The 21833-nt window shown below is 40.6% G+C and overlaps 1 protein-coding gene across 4 annotated transcripts in view; it reads left to right on the top strand.

The window, feature by feature from the left end:
- The first annotated feature begins 5513 nt into the window (after nt 1-5513).
- The window catches only part of THEGL (theg spermatid protein like), a 56201-nt gene continuing 39881 nt past the window's right edge, over nt 5514-21833 (top strand). For 3 of the 4 annotated variants that reach the window (XM_045056331.1, XM_045056330.1, XM_045056328.1), the window contains exons 1-2: nt 5516-6187; nt 18263-18293. In XM_045056331.1, coding sequence (XP_044912266.1) covers nt 5617-6187; nt 18263-18293 — 602 coding nt within the window. In that variant the 5' untranslated portion in view covers nt 5516-5616. Of the gene's footprint in view, nt 6188-18262; nt 18294-21833 lie in introns of all 4 variants that reach the window. The other variant, XM_045056329.1, reaches the window with a different exon arrangement.

Here is a 21833-nt window from a genome sequence, read left to right as displayed (position 1 = left end):
TCCCACTAGTCAAAACAACAAGGGAGAAGGGAGAGATGCTAAAATTGCTCAAGGGCCTAAAACCAAAACTGAGAATCAGCATATCACAAGAAGCTTTCACATTTCCAGGTGACCCAAAGCCAAGACTGGATGGACTCTTTCCCAGGAGTGTGCCTGGGTCCTAAAGCAAGGCTGCTCCTTCCCCTAAACAGAAACCTCCCACACACCAGGCTGTGTTCACCCACCTGATTCATCAGAGGGTCAGTGTGGTCAGTGGATTGGAGCCAGGGGATCCCCCTCCTTCGCTGGATTTTCTACACCTTCACATGCTGGACACAGCAGTCAGCTTCTGCCTATTGATTTCTCCAATCTAAAGAATATTGGAATTACTAGAACATACCAGGAAGTATGGGACTTCCTTTCTCATCACATTAGCAATGATTTGGATTTGGGTTTCCTCCCATTAGCAGTGATTAAGAGACTAACCTTTCATTTAAACTGAATTTTCATCAACCTACTTTTCCCTGCGTAGTATTTTGTAAATATTTATATGTTAAACTTAAGTTAACTATTTATGTGTTAAAATATTGCATTAAAGTTGTAAATACATACAAGTAGCAATAAAAACTTTTAGTAGTCAAAAATAATAGGCTATATTAAAAACACTAAGAATATGTACTCTGAATCTATTTATTTATTTAAAAACTTTTAATGTTTATTTATCTTTGAGAGATACAGAGAGACAGAGCATGAGCAGGGGAGGGGCAGAGAGAGAGGGAGACACAGAATCTGAAGCAGGCTCCAGGCTCTGAGCTGTCAGCACAGAGCCAGATGTGGGGCTCGAACTCAAACCGCAAGATCATAACCTGAGCCGGAGTCAGACACTTAGCCGACTGAGCCACCCAGGCACCCCCATACTGTGAATTTAAAAAAGAAGATTTGAAAAAAGGATTTGTTATGCAAATCCTTCCTTTTAAAATTTGGAATCTGTGGCAAAATAAAAAAACAAATTTGGTGAAGATGATTAGCCTCTTTGAATGTTAGCACATATCTAAGTTTGGGGTTGAAATGGAATGCACTTGAACTTAGGCATACATGTGCAAAATGTTAATTGCCCTCTGAGAGATGAGACATTAGAGTGTGATACTTTAAGGCCTCTGGTTTTCTCAGCTTCAGAGCTACAGAATACTGTTGAACGGTATCATATCACAACAGCCACTTGGGTATCTAATGTCAGTCAGATCTTTTGTCTGGCCTATGAAGGTTCATCACTCAATGATTCAAGATTGTCAGAAACCCTGGATTTCAGCCTCTGCCCTAAAGACTGCCACGTACTGGTCTTTGGACAGATTCCTTAATGATATTGTGTCTTACTTGGTCTTCACTCTGGAAAAGGATCAAATCAAATGCAGACTTCTTCCAGCCCTAAACTCTGATTCCATCTCTTCCTTATGTTTTCTAAGGTAGCTGAGGGCAGATAGTTCCTGGATACCTATTTCAAAGGTGATGCCAACCACCATATGGAATGATAACTCTGTTCTTCTCTGTTCAGCCTTGTTTTCCTCACATTCTAATTTTAGTTTCTGTATTTTTTTTTAAATTTTTTTTTCAACGTTTATTTATTTTTGGGACAGAAAGAGACAGAGCATGAACGGGGGAGGGGCAGAGAGAGAGAGGGAGACACAGAATTGGAAACAGGCTCCAGGCTCTGAGCCATCAGCCCAGAGCCCGACGCGGGGCTCGAACTCACGGACCGCGAGATTGTGACCTGGCTGAAGTCGGACGCTTAACCGACTGCGCCACCCAGGCGCCCCAGTTTCTGTATTTTTTTAAAGTAATCTCTACACCCAACGTGGGGCTTGAACTCATGAACACAAGATCAAGAGTTGCATACTCCTCTGATTGAGCCAGCCAGGCACCACTAGTTTCTGCATTTTGGCAGTAAGTGATGTGGCTGGAGTTTTTCCCTCAGGGAAAAGCTATTGAGTGCCAGCATGGTGGTGGCTGCTTGAGTGTGATTAAAGCAGGGACTTGGGATGCTCTCAGGCTAATGAGGGAGGTACATGTCACATGGGTTTCTAATGAATTGGCATTCAGCCAAGATGGGTTTGTGTGTTGCCAAAGATGCTGCCTGGCTGTCAGTCTTCCCAACAGGCCTCACAGGTGGCATGGATTACCTTGGAGTAATGTCTGTTGCCAGCCTTCCAGGCCCAGAAACTGTTAAGTGTAGTTAGCACAATAAGAGTAGAATCTGTCTTTTCATTTATTCATTTAGTCAACATTGAGCACCAGCTATGTGCCAGAACTCTTGCAGTTAAAAATGATGGAAATTCAACTTAAATTTGTATGTCAAAAAAGGGCACAATTATCTGGGCATGGGCAGATTCAAGGGCTCAAAGATAACAAGGCTGTCTCTCCATCTCTTGGTCCTGCTAACCTCTGCAGTAAAACCTTGGATTGTGAGTAACTTGTTCTGCAAGTGTTCGACAAGCCAAGCAAAAGCATTTCTAAAAAACGTTAACTTGATAAATGAGCAATGCCTTGCAATACAAGTAATACGTGATGCTGAATGTCACATGATCACAACTGAGCTAATTGTTCTTCAAATTCGCTGTGACATACAAGTGCTTTGGATTACAAGCATGCTTTTGGAATAAATTATGCTCTCAAACCAAGGTTTTATTGTATTTGGCTTCACTCAGATTCCCTCCACAAGGAACTGCTCTCAACACCAAGCCTTCAACATTCATGTAGCTTATGATCCCAGAATAAAATTAATCCTCTATTTTATTCCTTCTTTCTTTTGAGAGAAAGCCAGCTTGAGTGGGGGAGGGGTAGAAAGGGGGAGAGAGAGAATCCCAAGCAGGCTCCAAGTTGTCAGCATGGAGCCCAATCTGGGGCTCAAACTCAAACCTTGAGTTCATGATCTGAGCCAAAGTCAGACACTTAGCCAACTGACCCACCCAGGGGCCCCATGAATTCTCTCTTTCCAAGCAACAATTCAGCAAATCTCATGGAGGGACAGGATTGGCTCTGCTAGGCTCACATATTGATCTCTGAACCAATCTCTGTGGCCAAATTGCCCAGACCTGGTAGGGGGAGCAGGACTAGCCCCTCAAATCATATGAAATGAGTTCCCCACAGAAAGGACAAGTTCTACTTTTAGAAGAGGGAAGGGTTGCTAGGCAGGAAAACAAAAGTAATGATAGGTATTCATAGCCATTCACTGTGCTTAGCACAGGGCATACACCAGCCACCAGGATAGAGAATGTCCCTGTCATTAAGGAGCTTATATTCTAGCTGGGGAGCCACACACACAAATTTAAAAAGCAGTTGAAATAATTATAAATTGTGTTGAAGCAAGGATCTGAGATAGAAAATAATGGCAGAAAATAAAATTACTGTGGGCTGGAAAGACCTGAGTGGGTGATATTTAAGCCAAGACCTAAAGAATGGAAAAGAGCCAGCATGTGAAGTGAGGGAGAAGTGGGCTCCAGGCAGTAGGGACAGGTGTAGAAACATGCTGAAATGGGAGAGTTTGACATGTTAGAGAAGAATAGGGAGGCTGGAATGTAGACAGCAACGGTGGAGGAGCCCACAGACTGGAGAGAGAGGCAAGGACAAAAATTCTGGGGCATCTTATGATGCAAAGCTTCAGATTTATTCTAAACAGTGAGGTGCATGTATCCTTTCGAATTAGTATTTTTGTATCCCTTGGGTAAATAGTAGTGCAATTGCTGGATTGGAGGGTAGTTCTATTTTTAACTTTTTGAGGAAACTCCATATGGTTTCCCAGAGTGGCTGCACCATTTTGCATTCCCACCAAGAGTGTAAGAAGGTTCCCCTTTCTCCAGATCCTCACTTGAGGTTTAATAGTTTGGAGTGTTGTAATTGTCATTACACCAGTTTGAGGGCTGATGGTGGCCTGGACTGGCATTCGTGAGATGTACTGGCAAAGGAGATGAAAAGAAAAGGTGAATTAAAAACACATTTGAAGAATGAACTGGAGTTGCTGATGCCCTGTGGGTAGAGAGGGAGATGAGGGAAAGAGAGAATCCAGATCAATTCCTAAACTTCTCCCTAGAAAGACAGAAGTCATTTTCATGAGATTGGTTTATAAAATTAGAATGCCAATACATAATTGCGATGTGGACCAGAATCCATCCTTTGTGATGCTAATCCCTACCAGTGAGCAAAATCCCTGGAAAGCCGGTCCTGTCAGAAAGTTGCCTGGTGAGGCATGATCTATTGATACAGAGTGGTGTCATGTCAGAGATCCATCTTGAGAGGGCCTGAAGAACTAGCTGTATGTAATATTTGCAGTCTTTGGAGTTGGACCCTCTCCCCTCTACAATTTTTGAATAGGCATAACCACTAAGATAGGATATTTGAAGGCATTCTATTTAGTGGTAGACTAGTACTGTTTTGGGGTGCCTCTTTAAGGCAAATTTACATAACTCTTGCCTGATTGTTCATGTGTTGAGTTAAAACTCTCTGATAGCTTTATTTCTCCTTTCCCCAATTCTTTGAGATATACTTCTTGGATTTCCATACAGTACTGCACATGTCTATATCATGTCTAAGGGAGAGAGATTTCCTGATTGAGATATGCCACTCTCTTCTTGTTCCATTCTAGATGACATCCACAATCCAAAATGTTTCTTTTTTAACTTTTTGTGCTGTGAGGCAAAGTATATCCAAGGAATACCAAGTAGTGTACAAAAAGTATACTTGGGATTGAGAGATGTCCAAAGATCACTTACCTCTAAAAATCTCTTAGCTTAAAAATGGTAAAAAAGAGAAAGGGGGTTGCCAAAAACAGGGTTATAAAAATTTTGGTATATTGTGTTTAAAAGATACCACATTTAACAAATTAATGCTAACACGCACACACATACCACACTTAAACTTGTGCTGTTCACAAGCTAATACAGGATTTATAAAAAACGATTTATAGTACACTTCAGTACAGTGTGCCCTATAACGAGACACAAGATGTAGATGAATATAATCTCTTTTAATCCCGTGTTTGTGACTTGTGTGTAGAACTTCACGTGAAGGCAAATTTAAAAATCTAAATTTGAGATTTCTCCTGAATATTAAGTTTGGACCAAATGACATATTGGTCTCACCCATCTCCCACACCCACATTATGATTGTTGTGCATTTACTAGACACTGATGGAAATCAATCTTAGGGATCGAGGGCCTTAGACTATTACTCCTAGGGAACAAAGGCCTAAGGAGAACCGGCGCCTGAGAACCTCTGAGCCGAAAAGGGACCCGGCTCTGCTGCCTGAGCGTTGCTGTAACTACACTGAAAGCTGGTATGTTCGGCCTCAAGGCCTCGGCAAGTAACACAGAGCTACCGAGAGCGCTCGGGAGTCCTCGCCGGTAACACCGGGAACTGCGGCTCAGGACCTCGCGGGTTTCTCTCGGCCGGCTAGCGCGCGCAGGTGGGCGCCTGGAGCAGGCGCGTCCCCTTGGCAACCGGAGAACTTGCCGGGAGGGCCCCAGGGCGGGGCTGGCCGGGCGCTGGGCGGGCTGGGGCGGGGCTTGGGCACCGCCCACCCCAGGCCCCTCGGGTTGCGCAGAAGACAAACAGCGCGCCTGTGTCCGGTCGAGAGGGTGGGCGCCAATGGAGAACCAAGAACATTCAGGCTCATCTGCGTTTTCGGATGGGCATGACACGACAGAAATAGCCGTTCCCCGCGAAGTCCATCCGAAGCCCTTTGTAGTCAGGCTCCTCGACGTGCACAAGCTTGAGGAGCCGGAGGAACCCGAAGAACCCGAAGAACCCGAGGAGCCCGAGGAGCCAGAGAAACCCGAGGAGCAGGAGGAACCGGGGGAGGCCAACGAGCAGATCACGCGAGACCGGGGCATTGAGTTTTATGGGTCCGAGGAGACATCTGAACCCCACAAACCCTATGAGCCCCACAAGCGCTATGAGCCCCACAAGCGCTATGAACCCCACGAACCCGACGAGCCCCACGAACTCTATGAGCCCCAAGAGCCCCACGAAGCCTACGAGCCCCATGCACTGCGCAATCACAGTAAACGCCTGGGATCCCGTAAGCCCCGGGGGCCCTCTGCTTCCCGCGAGACCCACAAGCCCCACAAAGCTGAGTTGCTTCCCAGCGCCGCCGTAGTGACCGCCCCTTCTCTGGTGACCAGATTCCCGCCAAGGATTCCGCTATCTTGCCTGAGCGGTAGGTGCTGGGGCCCTTCCAGAGACACTGAGCAACCCCGCCCTATGTAGAACTCGGGGTTCTAATGTGGATGTTTGCATGCAAGAGCTCACCTGTTTAAAGGAAGGTAATTTTTGTGTCGTTTACCTGCTGCTTTGCAGTCATCTGATGAGTAATTGAGACTCTGGTAAAGAGAAACTGAGTCTCTTCACTCTCTCCCTCTCTTCACCTGATGACTTCCTAGCCTTGGTTATTCATTGTAACTTCTCTTTGAAGCCCTTAATTCTTCACTACAGTTAGTCACTGCATTTTCTCTGGGTTGCCACTTCAAACATTACTTCTTTATAGCACTTAAGACTTTGTACTACATCGTTATCTTTCTCCCCAATTAAAAGATGGCATCCTTGAAGGGAGGATATTTTTGTCAGTGTTTGGCACATGGTGGTACTCAATAAATGCTAGCTATTACATGGTTAAAGTTGTAGTAACAAAATACTCCAGAGGAATTTAAAATGTACATTTACTAAATGCTTATAGTCCTCACCAAGTTCACAAAGTGACAGAGCTGACGGATCTTGGGTATAAACATCCCTTGCTCTAACCCCATTGGTTCACTTATGACCTCTCCTTGATGACCCCACCCAGAACAATTCTTTGTCCAAACTGGGCTTCCAGTTCCTCAGCTGACCACTTTTACTCTCATGTTCTCCTAGACTCCTCTTTTTTTTTTTTTTTTTTTTAACGTTTATTTATTTTTGGGACAGAGAGAGACAGAGCATGAACGGGGGAGGGGCAGAGAGAGAGGGAGACACAGAATCAGAAACAGGCTCCAGGCTCTGAGCCATCAGTCCAGAGCCCGACGCGGGGCTCGAACTCACGGACCGCGAGATCGTGACCTGGCTGAAGTCGGACGCTTAACCGACTGCGCCACCCAGGCGCCCCACCTAGACTCCTCTTTATCAGCTTCCATTCTATGGTCTCTCAGGGGTTCACATATTTCCCCACTCCATTTACTCTTTGGCTATCTACCATACTTCTCCTGGCAAAACCCCAACCCAGGTTAAACTTAACCATCCACCCTCTGCATGCACCTGAGCAGCTGACTCTTGCTGTACAAAATCACACAATCATATAATTGCTTTTATTTCAACATGACCACAAATCTTAGTCAATCATTTGATACTTCTAGCAATCCCACTTTATTCACTAGTAAGTTAGTTCTCCTAGTCTCTGAGAAGGTGACTGTCCTCTTTACCTTCCTCCAAATGTTATACTTTTGGCCTCCAAACAGGTGAAGACTGCCTTACACTTTATTGAGCAAATAGAAGCAATCAGTCATGAGCTCTCTTCTTTCTTTTTTTTTTTTTTACCACTAATCTATTGCCTTGCCCAAATTTATACTTATAGATCCTTTTTCCATATTTCAGAGAAGAAATGTGCCTTTTTCTATGAAAAGCAAAGTCTTCCATTTGTGGTTTGGATTCCACTCTTGTCTCCTGAAGAACTTTGTTCTTGCCACAATCACCCCTGTCTCCTACAGAATTAATTTCTCCATTTCTAATGAATCAGCCCCATGAATGCTCACATATACTCTATAAACATACACTCTAGAACCTTTCATCTTAAAAAAACAAACAAACCCTTGACCCCATGTCCTCTTCGGACCCCTCCTTTTCCCCCCATTGCCATCATTTTTCTGTTCTTCACTGCAAAACTTGTCCAAAAAGTTGTCTATACTCACTGACTCCATTTCTCCACCCATTATTCTCTCCTCAACCCACCTAGTTAGGCTTCTTTTCCCTCCACTCCACTGAAACTGCTCTAATTTACTGGCTTTCTCTCCACTGCCAACCTTATCATGCATGGAATTTCAGTATTCACATGGATTATTCACTTGGCTTCTCAATTCTTTGACCTCGCTTTTTTTTTTTTTTAACGCTTATTTATTTTTGAGACAGAGAGAGACAGAGTATGAACGGGGAAGGGTCAGAGAGAGGGAGACACAGAATCCGAAGCAGGCTCCAGGCCCTGAGCTGTCAGCACAGAGCCCGACGCGGGGCTTGAACTCACGAACTGCGAGATCATGACCTGAGCCAAAGTCGGATGCCCAACTGACTGAGCCACCCAGGTGCCCCTGACCTCCTCACTTTGAATGATGGTGTCCTTCATCCCATCTTAGGCACCCACTCCTCTAGTCTTTGTAATGTCAATTGCTGTGCCATTTCCAAAATTTCCTTATCAAGCACTCTAATCTCTAACCATATCATATCTTCCCAGCTCACTCTTCCTCCTTGTACCCCCCATCAATTCTTCAACTTCAAAAGGTCCTCTAACCTATTGATGCTATAAACCATTCACTACCTTTTGTATATATATCACTACCTTTTGTCCTCTGTCTCCCTTTACTTAACTTGATAGTCCATGGTCCACCAGTAGAATCACTCCTTTGCAAATATCCTTACCTCCCTTGCTTCTCCTTCTGTCGTTCTTGCCCAGTTCAGTCCAGTTCTTGCCTGCACTTGAAAACCAATGACAAGAGAAAAACAACTATCCTCACTGATTTTAAATTAATGACCTTGAAATTCAAATGGGCTCTCAGCGCAAACATACTACATTTCCCTTGTCAATCTATTTTCCAACATGGAATCTACCAAACTCCCAGCATCTGTACATATATATACTCTACCTTTCCTCCTGTTAAAAATGGATAAACTGTCCTTATTCCTATTAAAGGCCATTCTCTCAACCTGTATGTTGGATTGCATCTTATCTAACTTTAAGCTCTTTGCTCCTAAAATTAGCCCCTCTTCTCTCCTGTATCATTTTATTCTCTCTACTGGGTCATGCAGCACATGAACATGCATCAATAACTCCTGTCTAAAAAAAAGAAAAAACAAACTCCCTTAACCCCATGTTGAGGAAAAATTCCTCAAAAACAGTAGTTGTCTATAAGTCATTATCTCCATATACTCTCTTCTCATTCTCTTGAGAACCCACTTAAATGTTCATCTCCTCTATTTGGCTGAAGTTGCTTTTGTTGAGGTCATAATGACCTCTGCCTTGCCAGAATCAATGGTTAATTCTTTATCCTCATCTTACTAATTTGACACATTCACTCCCTCTTTCTTGTAAGTCTTTATTTGTCTTCATTGTCATCCTACTTCATCAATTGTTCCTGACTCAGTTTTCTTTCCTAGATCCTCCTTCTCTTCCCAGCCTCTAGGTTCCCTGGGTTATGTCATCAGTTCCATGGCTTTAATTGTATGCTGGTAACTTCTCAAATTTCTCCCTTGTTTTATAACCATTGTCTATTTAATATCTGTACCTGAATAACCATTTTATAACCATTGTCTATTTAATATCTGTACCTGAATATCTAGTAGGCATGTAAAATTGAACGTGTCCATGACTGAGCTCTTACTTGCACACTCAAGCTTGTTCTTTCCTTATTGTTCCCCTTTTCAGCAAATGGTACCATCACTCATTCATCCAGGTGCTAGGATAAAAAACCTTGGAGTCATTCTTGACACCTGTTTTTCTCTTACACTCAGCCTCCAAACCATTTGCAAATCCCAATTTTAAGATATATCATAACTGACCATTTATTAACATCTAAAGCTTCATCACCTTTGTAAGCTACTGTCATCTCTTGCTTGGTCTACCACAGTAGCTTTCAGCTTACTCTTGCTTCCACTCTGGTCCTATCCTGCCTGCCCCCCGCCCCTGCCTCCCCCCGCCCAGTTTATTGTTCATATAGTAATCACAGATCTTTAGAACATAAATTATATGCAGCTCTTGTGCTTTCACCTCTCCAGAGGGGGGTTCTCATCTCACTTAGTTTGTGATCTAAAGTCCTTAGCAGGCCTGCAAGGTCCCACATGATCTGGACCCTGCCTGCTTCCTCAACCAAATGTCCCACCACTCTCCACACCATCTCTAGTCTCAAGCCACGTGGGCCTCCTTGCTCCCGTCTCATGATCATTTCATTTGGCTTTTTCCTCTGAACTTGCATTGGAGGCACTGGATTTGAAGGTGAAGGAAGAAGGGTTGGAGAAATAGTAATTTTTTTTTTTGGCTCAGTCAAACTGGATGCTATTTTATAAAATAAGGATGCCACCCTTGCTATATAATCCTGCCTGTGGCTTCCTGTTGCTCTTAGGATAAACCAAACCTTTGCAAGGGATTCTAGAGTTCCATGGGTCCCCTAACCTCACCTTCTTCTGTTCTTCCTCCTGCTTACTCTGCCCCAGTCATACCGGCTTCTTTTCTGTTCTCTAAAAGGCCAATCCCATACCTGCTCTGGCCTCAGAATCTATATTTGTGGTTTTGTCTCCCAAGATACTGTGTTTCAGGATTTTGTCTCATGATTAATTCCTATTCAGATCCCAGTCCACATTTTTATTTTATTTTGTTTTGGTTGGGTTTTTTCTTTTTCTTAAAATTTTTTTTCAGCCGAGTTTATATTTAAATTCCAATTTGTTATGGGGCACCTAGCTGGCTCAGTCAGTGGAGCGTGCAACTCTTGATCTCCAGGTTGTGAGTTCAAACCCCACACTGGATGTAGAGATTACTTAAAAGGTTTTCCTTAAAAATCTTAAAAAAAATTCCAGTTAGTTAACAAAGTGAAATATTAGTTTCAGGTGTAGAATTTAGTGATTCAACACTTACATCAACTGGTGCTCATCACAAGGGCACTCCTTAATTCCCATTACCTATTTAACCCATCCTCCCACCCACCTCCCCTCTGGTCACCATCAGTTTGTTCTCTATAGTTAAGAGTCTGGTTCTTGGTTTTTCCTCATGTTTGTTTGTTATGTTTCTTAAATTCCACATATGAGTGAAATCATATGGTATTTGTCTTTCTCTGCCAGTCCACATTTAAAAGGTGAGAAAGCCTAGCTCTGAGAGGGCTTTCCCTGTCCATGATGCCTAATGTAGCCCCCTCTGAACTAGTGTGATGATGAGACTCTCAAAAGTTCTCAGACTCTGCTTTAGAAAATAAATACTGTTTTAAAACTCCCAATCTTCTCAATTGTTTTCTAGATTTTCCTTGTTAAAAATTCTAAGTCTTTACATCAATTCCCTTAGTAAAGCTAAATAAGCATCCAGCATATTTGCATAATATTTACATAAAATAGTGTAAATATTAGGCAATATTTAGCCAACATGTCACCATGCTTCTGTTCACTCAATAAGATTTCTTCCGGGGGCGCCTGGGTGGCGCAGTCGGTTAAGCGTCCGGCCTCAGCCAGGTCACGATCTCGCGGTCCGTGAGTTCGAGCCCCGCGTCAGGCTCTGGGCTGATGGCTCAGAGCCTGGAGCCTGTTTCCAATTCTGTGTCTCCCTCTCTCTCTGCCCCTCCCCCGTTCATGCTCTGTCTCTCTCTGTCCCAAAAATAAATAAAAACGTTGAAAAATAAGATTTCTTCCTCCAACAAACATTTGGGGTACATGAGTGACTCAATTCGGTTAAGCATCTGATTCTTGGTTTTGGCTCAGGTAATGATCTCACCGTTTGTGAGTTTGAGCCCTGCGTTGGGCCCTGTGCTGACAGTGCAGACCCTTCTTGGGATATTCTCTTTCTCTCTCTCTCTCTCTCTCTCTCTCTCTGTCTCTGTCTCTGTCTCTCTGCCCCTCCCTGCTCTCTTTTCCTCAAATAAACTTTAAAAACAAACAAACATTTGCTGAGCATCTACTAAAGCACTCTTTGTGTCCTGTGGGGGTGTAAAGATGACTGAGACATGGCAGTTTGGTTGTGTGCATATTTTAAAAATTTATAGTATAGGGCCGATCATCTTACTAATATATCATCACCTAATCATGGGTGTCACTGTTAAAATTTATTGAGCACTTAATATATTCAGGGTGTAGACACTGAGTTGTAGATGAGTAAGACAAGGATCCTGTCCCTGAAGGACTGTCAGTGTGATTGGGAAGGCTGAACATGTTGATAACAATAACACATCCGTATAGCATACAAAGTAAAGTGATTGGAATATCCTACGGGATACTTCATTTTTCTGAGTTTAATGGCAATACAACTTCTATTTTTAATGGAGAAGAAAGGCTCAGAAAAAAATAGGAACAAAGTATTCATTTAAGCTACTTACCTAAAATAGGCTGAAATAGAGATTAAATACTTAATCTCAAGCATACAGAACTCAGAGTACTTAACTTGGATTTATAAGGGATTAGAGAAGTAATAAAAGCAAGAATCTCAGGCAAGTGAGGGGGTATGGAGGGAAATCATATTGAGTAAATTTGTTTTTAAATTTAAAGCTGTTTTGAAATTTGTAAGATATTTACATGATTAAAAAACCAAAACAATAGAAGACTACGAGGAAATGTCTACCTCCCACTTTGTTCCCTCTCTCCCTTTTTTAAAAATGTTTATTTAGTTTTTTAATCATTTTTTTAAATGTTTATTTATTATTGAAAGACAGAGAGAGAGCATGAGCATGGGAAGGAGAGACAGAGAGAGGAGGAGACACAGAATCCCAAGCAGGCTCCAGGCTCTGAGTTGTTGGCTCAGAACCCAATGCGGGGCTCGAACTCACAAACCGCGAGATCATGACCTGAGTTGAAGTTGGACATTTAACTGACCGAGCCACCCAGGCGCCCCTCTCCCCTTTTATAAGTAACCACTTTTATTCATTTCTATGCATCTTTATATAAATTCAAGAAAATACTGTACAAGCTTATGTGTGTGTTCCCCCTTTCTTATCAAAGGGTAGCGTAAGCCATACTGTTCTTCACTCTTTACTTGACAGTGTATCTTCCCATATAACTAAATATAGAGTTTTTTCATTAAAAAAAAGAAAAAGAAAAGCAGATGCCCCATGTTTTGTTACATAGTTGTGCCACTACTAGTTTAACACCTTGTTTGTTTCCAGGATGTTGCTATTATAAGCAATGCTATAATAGATAAACCTGTATGTGATATCATTTAGTACATGTCATGCAGTTATATCTGTAGAATAAATTTCCAGAAGTGAGATCACTGAAGGGTAAACACATCTGGAACTTTGATTTAACAAAATCACCCTCCATGGGAGTTGATGCCCACAAGCCATGGAATTGTCTCTTTCTCTATAGCTTCACCATTGTAGTGTGTGGTTGAACTACTGGCTTTTTGAAAATCTAATTGATGAAAAACTAGTATGTCAATTAAGTTTTAATTTGCATTTACCTTACCATCTGAAAGGACATTAAGCATCTTTATATATATATATATATATATATTTTTTTTTTTTCATGTCATTTGCCTATTCTATTTTCCTTTTGAGTTGCTAGGTATTTTTCTTACTTGCAGCATTAGCCCTTTGTCTGGGATATGTATGACCTATTTTTTTCTGTTTATTAATGGTCTCTTTGTCTTTTCTTATTTTTATTTTGTTTTATTTTGCCATAAAAATATTTTTATAATAACATTTATCAGTCATTTCTTCTTTAGCTTCTGTATGGAATCATAATTAGAAAGTCCTTCTTCCCCTTGCAGGTTATGAAGGAATTACCCATGTGTCTTCTTTTATAATCTTAAAAAAAAAAAATTAAATCTTTGATCCATTTGGAATTTATTGTGGTGTTTGGTATGAGTTATAAAGTGTTTTTAAAGTTTTTTTTTAAAATTAATTAATTAATCTATATTTATTTATTTATTTTTATTTAGAGAGAGCATGGGCCAGGGAGGGGGCAGAGGGAGAGAGAAAAATCTTAAGCAGGCTCCATGCTCAGCACAAAGTCCAATGTGGGGCTTGATCTCACGACCATAAGCTCATGACCCCAAGATCATGACCTGAGTTGAAATCAAGAGTCTGACACTTAACTGACAAAGCCACCCAGGTGCCCCTTGTGTGGGTTATAAATACAGCTTTCTTAGCAGCTACCAGTTGCCAGTGCTGTCTTCACATAGATGAAGTTGGGTAAAAATGAACATGAAAAATAGATTTGAAATTTGAGAAAATGTGTCACAAAAGTGCTAGTTTTGATCTCTGGTTTGCACAGAAGTCCCTGGTTTCTGTTGTCGTCATTGTCATAGTTTAACCAAATGGAAGGACTTGCCCTTTTTCCTGCCTCTATCTTCTCACCTTCAAGCAAAACCCTTTCCCACGCTCTCCTATCTCTTGCCCAATGACCCAGAGCTAAGGCAGTGGGGAGCACAGTGCTAGGGAGCCGTGCTTAGGAGAGGATCAAGAAGAATGAACAGTAGTAATGGATCACATAGCTTATTATGTCATATCAAAGAACATCCCACTGTTTACATAGTCACACCCAAAATAGAAATGGACTGCTTCAAGACTAATCTTCAGAACAATAGTGTACACAAAACAAGCACAAATTTTACTTCAAAAAGACTTGAAAAATAAAGTAGGTCTCTTACTGAAGTATCTTGAAGGTATACATAAGAGCAAAACCTGCTAAAATGCTCTTGAAGCATTTCTCTTCCCAGGTCCCAATCATCATGACAGCTAATCTCCAAAAATACCTTTCCTATTTCTCTCAAACTCCACCTTGACTCTCTCTTACCTTCTCTTCCTGTGCCCCCTAGATCTATTCTGAGATGTGCTTCCTGCCTTTACTTTGTAGGTCAGTTGTACACCATTTGGTACAACCCAGGACTAGAGGCTGAGCATCTCAAACATGGGCTCCTTAGGAGTCAGGGTAGAGGACAAAGTGGAGAACAGCTATACTTTAATATTTCATCCTTGTCATGTTACAGAATACTTTACTTGTGCTTGCAATGGGACTCACAGTGAACAATGCCTCGTCACTGCCGTCAGGGAACAGATTTAGTCATGCTCTCTCCCAGCAGATGGCAGCCTTCTCTTTTAAATGGCTTGGACCATCCCATTTGTAGCTGGAGGTGGCAATGTGTGTGATGTGGTTTGTGTGTTACAGAATAAAATACAGACATTTAAAGCGTATAACAGCCATAATGTTCTGATTATCTCTTAGAGGGAGATAATATTCATCATTTTGCTCCAAACTCTGGCAGGGCTCATTGGATCTGGCCCAACCACAAATTGTGCTGTCCTCTCCCTTGCTCGCTTCTCTCCAGCCACCCTGACCAACTATCCTACTGTGCCTTTTGCTTGATTCCACCTCAACCTTTACGTTTGCCATTTCTTCTGTCTGAAATGCTTTCCCTCTCTCTCCTGATGAGAGTCAGGATTTGGTTGTGGGCTGTCTGATTTCCAGAGCCAGTAGCCTTACTCATTAAACAATATGTGGTAGAGCCCAAACTTGTCTGCTTTGAAAAATACCAGTGCTTGTGTTCCACCTCCAAAGATTGTGGATTTAATTGGTCTAGGGTGTAGTCTGGGCCCTACAATTTTTTTTTTAACATTTATTTATTTTTGAGAGACTGAGCAGGAGAGGGGTAGAGAGAGAGGGAGACACAAAATCCAGAGCAGCCTCTAGGCTCCGAGCTATCAGCACAGAGCCCAATGCAGGGCTCAAACTTATGAACCATGAGATCATGACCTGATCCAAAGTCCGATGCTTAACCAACTGAGCCACTCAGGTGCCCCTGGGCCCTACAATTTTTAAACATCCCAGGGTGATTCTAGTTTGGAAACCATGGCAATACTGCCTTGCTTGGGACATTAGCTAACAATAGCCACCTGAGAGCTATTCTATTCCACCAATTGGTAAGATAACATCAAAAGTATTTCCAAAATAAGAGTGCAATCTCTACCTGTGGGAGAAACTACCATGATAGGGCAATAGGAAAAGTGTTTTCATTCATATTATTAATATTTGTAGAATTTTTTAAAAGATTTATTCAGTGTTATACTGACTTTCTGACCTGTGTATATAAAGCTGAAAACCAAGCTTGGTGATACGTGAAAAGTCCATGGGACAAGCATGACTGGGCACAAGGGGTGTATTTGTAGGGCTATTCTTCCCTTTTCCTTAGATCTGAATCAGTTTAGCCTTAAAAAGCAGAGTAATAGGGGGCTTCTGGGTGGCTTAGTAGGTTAAGCATCAGACTCTTGATTTCAACTCAGGTCATGATCTCATGGTTTGTGGGATCAAGCCCCACGTGCATCTCTGCACTGAGTGTGGAGCCTGCTTGTATTCTCTCCCCCTATCTCTCTGCCCCTCCCTCCCCCCTCAAGATAAGTAAACATTAAAAAAAGTAGAGTAATAGAAAAAATCCCAATTCAAAAATTCCATTTACTTTTTTTTTCTTTTTTTAAGTTTGTAGCCTATCTCCTACTCTGCTGTAAACTCCTTGAGAGGTGAACATGTCCTGCTCATTTTTGTTCTCTGAGCACTGCTACACATAGTGGGAGCCCAATCAATACTTGGTTGCTGTGTTTCCTGTAGTGCTCCTACCTTGGTACGCTAAAGTAGTAACTAATAATTCTGACTACCTTTCATCTACTATTTGCAGAGTACTTTACATATATGTCAGTACTCTTTATACAGACATACCTATTACCCTCCTATCTGAGAAGGGATACTGAGTGTCAGAGAAGGTAAGTAATTTATCCACGGTTGTATAGCTGAGTCACAGAACTGGGGTTTGAGTCATGTTTGATGCCAGAGAACACTCACTTTTCGTTACCCAAAACACTTCAGAGGGTAGGAAATGATATTTCAGAATTCTCAGATATGATTAAAAACTCCAAGAAGAAACTGGAACAATCTGTCCTTCTGTGGCCTATTATAATAGGCCTTTACATAGCTTGGCCTGTATGATCGCCTACATTTTCCCACATTTAGAAAAAAACTAAACATGATTTTTAATTTGCTTTACCATTTCTTCTGTTTTGAACATTTCAGGTGGACCCAATTTTCCACTGATAATGCAATGAACACGTTTGTGCATCCATTTTTGCCTGCACTTGGAATGATTTCTTTAGGGTACATTTCTACAAGTAGAATTAGATTAAGGACATAAACATTGCTGACTTATACTGCCAAATTATTTTTCATAAAGTGTACTAGTTTAGATTTCTACCAGCAGTACACAAAAATACTCATCTCATTTTGCTCTTCTTTTTTTTATAAATATATTTATTTTGAGAGAGAGAGAAAAAAAAAAAAAAACATAAGCAGGGGAGGGGCGGAGAGAGAAGGGGAGAGAGAGGATTCCAAACAGGCTCCACACTGTCAGCACGGAGCGCAGAACCTGACCTGGGGCTCAAACTCAAAAACTGCAATATCATGACCTGACCTGAAATTGAGAGTCAGACGCTTAATTGACCTAGCCATCCAGGCACCCTTTGTCTTACTCTTCTAATTTCATTATCCTTTGCAAAATTCTTTTGCTAATTTTATAGTTAAAAAAAATCTCATCCTTTACTTACATTGTTTTGATTACAAGTAAACATGAACTTTTTCTTTTATTTGTCTTACCAAATACATCTTTATATGTCTTTATGCCTTCATATATGTTTTTATGTCTTCTTATATTAATTCAGTTTCTATCCTTTGTCCATTCAACTTTTGACACATACCTTGGTGTTTTCGTATTCATCTACACTTTTATAATCTTCAGGTATTAAGACTTTAATAACCCTTTGTCATCTTGTTACCAAATATTTTCCTTTCCTCTTTAAGTTTTAATTTTTGGCACCCAGAAGTTTTAAGTTTTAAATATTTTAATCTATTTATCTTTTCCCTCTATATCTTTTGTTGCCTTTAACTGAGATTAAAATCCAGTGATTAAATAGATAGATATTCTCTTACTTTTGCTCTAATTCAACTTTTAAAAAAAAGTGTTTATTTTTGAGAGCGGGGGAAAGGGCAGAGAGAGGGAGAGAGAGAATCCCAAGCAGGCTTTGCACTGACAGTGCACAAGGCTCAATCCCACAAACCTGAGACCATGACCTGAGCCAAAATCAAGAGTCAGACGCTTAAATGACTGAGCCACCTAGGCGTCCTCTAATTCAACTTTTTAAAAAAGTATTTAACTCTTCGATTTACCTGTGGTTTATTTTGGTACATGCTGTGACATATTTAATTTGGCCATTCCCCTAGATAGTTATTTTTCACAGTCTCTTTTTGTATTGATTTGTGATGCTGTCTTTATCATGTCTTTGATTCTTATTGAATATAATGTTTGCTTTTACTTTTCTTCTTATAGATACTGGTCCCTTTGGCATTGCAAGGAAATGGTAAGATTGTAGGTGTACTACTATTCTCCCAGACTCTAACTAGCTGATGGTGCAGACTCAATCTGGGGCATCTGAAGGGAAAGCCTATCTTGGGGGTTCCTGTGCTTTTTCTTGGTCATAAGGCCCTTTTCTAATTCCCACAGAAAAAGGAAACAAGAGGGTTAAAGTGATTAAGAAGTGAGATGGGGGAAGAAGATGGAGATGTAGAACTCTCCTTAGATTCACTCAGCGTTTTACTTGTTTGCTAAATACTAGGTGTATGTTACATGTTAGGCCTGAACCTTTAAGGGACTTGGGATGCTGCATTGACAATCTTGTGACAGATTTTGTGAAGCTCCAGGTCAATGTATCCCAATATCCCCTCACCTCTATTTCAAGTACAGTAGCTAATGAAATTTATCAATAGAAAAAAGAAAGTGTACATAGAGTGCACAAAGTAGATACCTCATGAACAATCGATGCTTACTCTGTTTGGCTAAGATGGAGCTAGAAGAAGTAACAGAGTAGAATCATTAAAGAGAAATATCAAGGATTCATGTCAGTGGCTCATATAGATGAGAAGTCAGTAATCATAATAATTTTATTTGTATCCATTCTTTTAATAAGTGGGTTAAATCATTCATATTTATTGTTATTGTTTAACATTTACATTTATTGTTATTATTTAGACTTTTGGATTTTTAAAGTTTTTTTTTTTAATTTATTTTGAGAGAGACAGAGACAGCACAAGTGGGGGAGGGGCAGAGAGAGAGGGAGAGAGAGAGAGAATCCCAACCAGGCTTTGTGCTGACAGCACAGAGCCCAATATGGGGCTCAAACCCATGAAACAGTGAGATCATGACCTGAGCTGAAACCAAGAGTTGGACGTTTAACTGTCTGAGCCATCCAGGTGTCCCAACTCTTGGATTTCTTATTTGCTATGTTTTCTAGGGGTTTATTTCTTTCAACTCGTCCAGGCAGTAAATACCACCACCTTATCTTTATGTAATGCTTTGCATTTAAAAAAAACTTCTCTTTTCTCACAAGACTCATGAGAAGTTGATAGGACAAATACAATCAAGTAGATTTAACTGAGAGAAAATGAAATTCAGAAGAACTGGTAGAAAAACTAACATTTACTGAGTATTACCAAGTGCCCACTTAACATACCACATTACTTCAAATAAATGTATGCTGGGTAAGCAAACTCTCCTGGGGCTAAACACACACAGTGAAATAGTTTATACCCGATAAGTTTTTATACTTAAAACACATATTTTTGTTCGTGGTGTTATACCACTTCTTGCTTTTGTTTGGCTGGTTAATTTGGCTTGATCCTATAAGGAAATTGTGCTATCTTTATTACTTAATCATATCCCCATCGTCTAAAAAGATTATTGTTAAACAAATATGATGTGCCTGATTGTTATGAAAGAAAATATTCTCTGAATATAAACAACATAGTTAAATGTAGAAGAGCATTTTGACTGAGAAAATTGTTTGTATGAATCACTTCAGACCTGTAATCATTTCCATAATTATTGTTATATTAAGGTATATTTATTGTTCTGCACCCAAGGTAAGGATTTCAAAAACTTTCTGAGCTGTTGGCAAACCATAGGAGATTAATAATCAATGAAGACATGGGACAGCAATGTAATCCTCATTTAAAAAAAATCTGCCTTCAAACGTGAAAATCCTTCAACCACTTTCTTTCGTTTCTGCACAGGACAATGACTAGACATTGTGAGGTAATGCAAGACATGAAAGATGGGGGAAGCCTGTGTTAAGATGAAGAGATAGGTTAGAGATGTAGCTGTGGTGACATAATACACAAGAAGTGAATGAAGAGGACGGATGTTAGACCTCCACACAGAAGAAGCAAATGTTAATGAGATTATTTCCAATTGAAGTAACAACCCAGTTAAAGTGTCTATAGGAATAAACTAGGAAACTGTCAGTCTATAAAGTGACACATTAAAAAAACATTATTTAGCTAGTGAAGAAAAAGGTAGCGAGGGAAAACTTGGCTTGGAAGTGATGATGGAAGCCAGAAGCTAACTTGTTTTAAAAGATTAATGTATATAAAATGTTTTGTCTGCAACTCTGGCTTTCTTTTTCCTCCACCTAGCCACCCTTTCTGGAAAGCTGGCTCAGGCTCTCTCGGCAGGGCTTATGCAGTGCTTACATGATGAAGCCCTTCTTCTGTTGAATATGGATGTAGATTTTTTTTTTTTTCCTGGCAATGGACAGTATCTTCATTGTTTCTAGATATTAAAAGGCATGACTTGGGGGTTGCATCTTATCAATTATATAGCTGATCCCAAAAATTTTACCACCAAAATACCTTTTAGTTATCTTTATCCATGACCATAATCTCATGTTTTGAAAGATTTTTTTTTGTTATTGCTCACAAAACAAACTACATTTGGTAATTTTTTTTAATTAAGGACAGATGTAAGTATTAATCAGAGTCTCCTATCAGTATGAGGTAACATGGAGATGATATAATTCAGAAACAAATTGGGTATTTGAGGTAGCCTGTACTGACTGTGGATAGTGTAGGATGCCATTTGACCTTTTGAAATATTCTAAAGGTTGTGGACTCCCATTATTGTATTTGTAGATCCCTTAAGTATTTGAGAACTTCAGGCTGGGAACTCTTGAATTAAGCAGCAGAAATTTGAGGGACAAAATGCAGATAGGTTGCTTGCAATAGCAAAGGGGTAAATTAGAAGGGTCCAGAGTATTAGACATTGGAGAGGAAAGAGTGTGGATGTGGGGTACTATTCTTACAACTTCAAGTCTGTATTTTACCTAGAAACCTCTTCAAGTGATAAAAGCTTACTGATAGTTTACTGATTTTCCTGTATAAGACACTTAAACTAAGTTTACATTTTAAACAATTAAGTACCAATTCAGTTCAACTCAGCGTTGGCCGAGCATTGACTACATACAGAGTTTCATACTAGGTGTTGTGGGTGGGAAAGGAAAAAGGAACTAATGTTTATTGAATACCCACTCCATGGTTAGAAGTTGCTAGGTATGCAACCCTTTGAGATGGATATAGTTATTTTCCTTTATAGATGAGGCTAACCACGCTGATCACCTATTATTTTTCTGGGGCATGCTTCTTCCCTGGGGCCTTTGCTCTTGCTAATTAACTATTGGAATGGGAAAATCTTTCCTTGAAAAATCTGTATAGCTAGTTATTTTTCAAATATAATCTGATCAGTAATGCCTTCTTTGACCACCCTATTTTAAGTTGCAACCCTCTCCCCACTGCACACTCCTGAAAGCTCAAGGAATTAAATAACTTGCCCATGTGTAAGAACACGGCACTTCATTTTAAAATAATAAAAACCCAGAATCTCCAATATGGATGCTGGAATAATAATTTGTTAGATGAGCAGAATTATTGGATTGAGTGTTCTATGTCCCCAAGATTGGTTGCTGCCAGGACCACACTGGCCTCAAGGAAACTGTCCCACTGTTAACACTGTGGCCTGGTTTGTGTGCATTGAATCCCTGCTTACATTATTCCCCTAGCATAGCCTAGGC

Source organism: Felis catus, chromosome B1 (genome assembly GCF_018350175.1).
Source record: "Felis catus isolate Fca126 chromosome B1, F.catus_Fca126_mat1.0, whole genome shotgun sequence".
NCBI classification, from domain to species: Eukaryota; Metazoa; Chordata; class Mammalia; order Carnivora; family Felidae; genus Felis; species Felis catus.
Note: the sequence above shows the minus strand (reverse complement) of the source record. Positions and strands in the feature narration are given on the sequence as shown.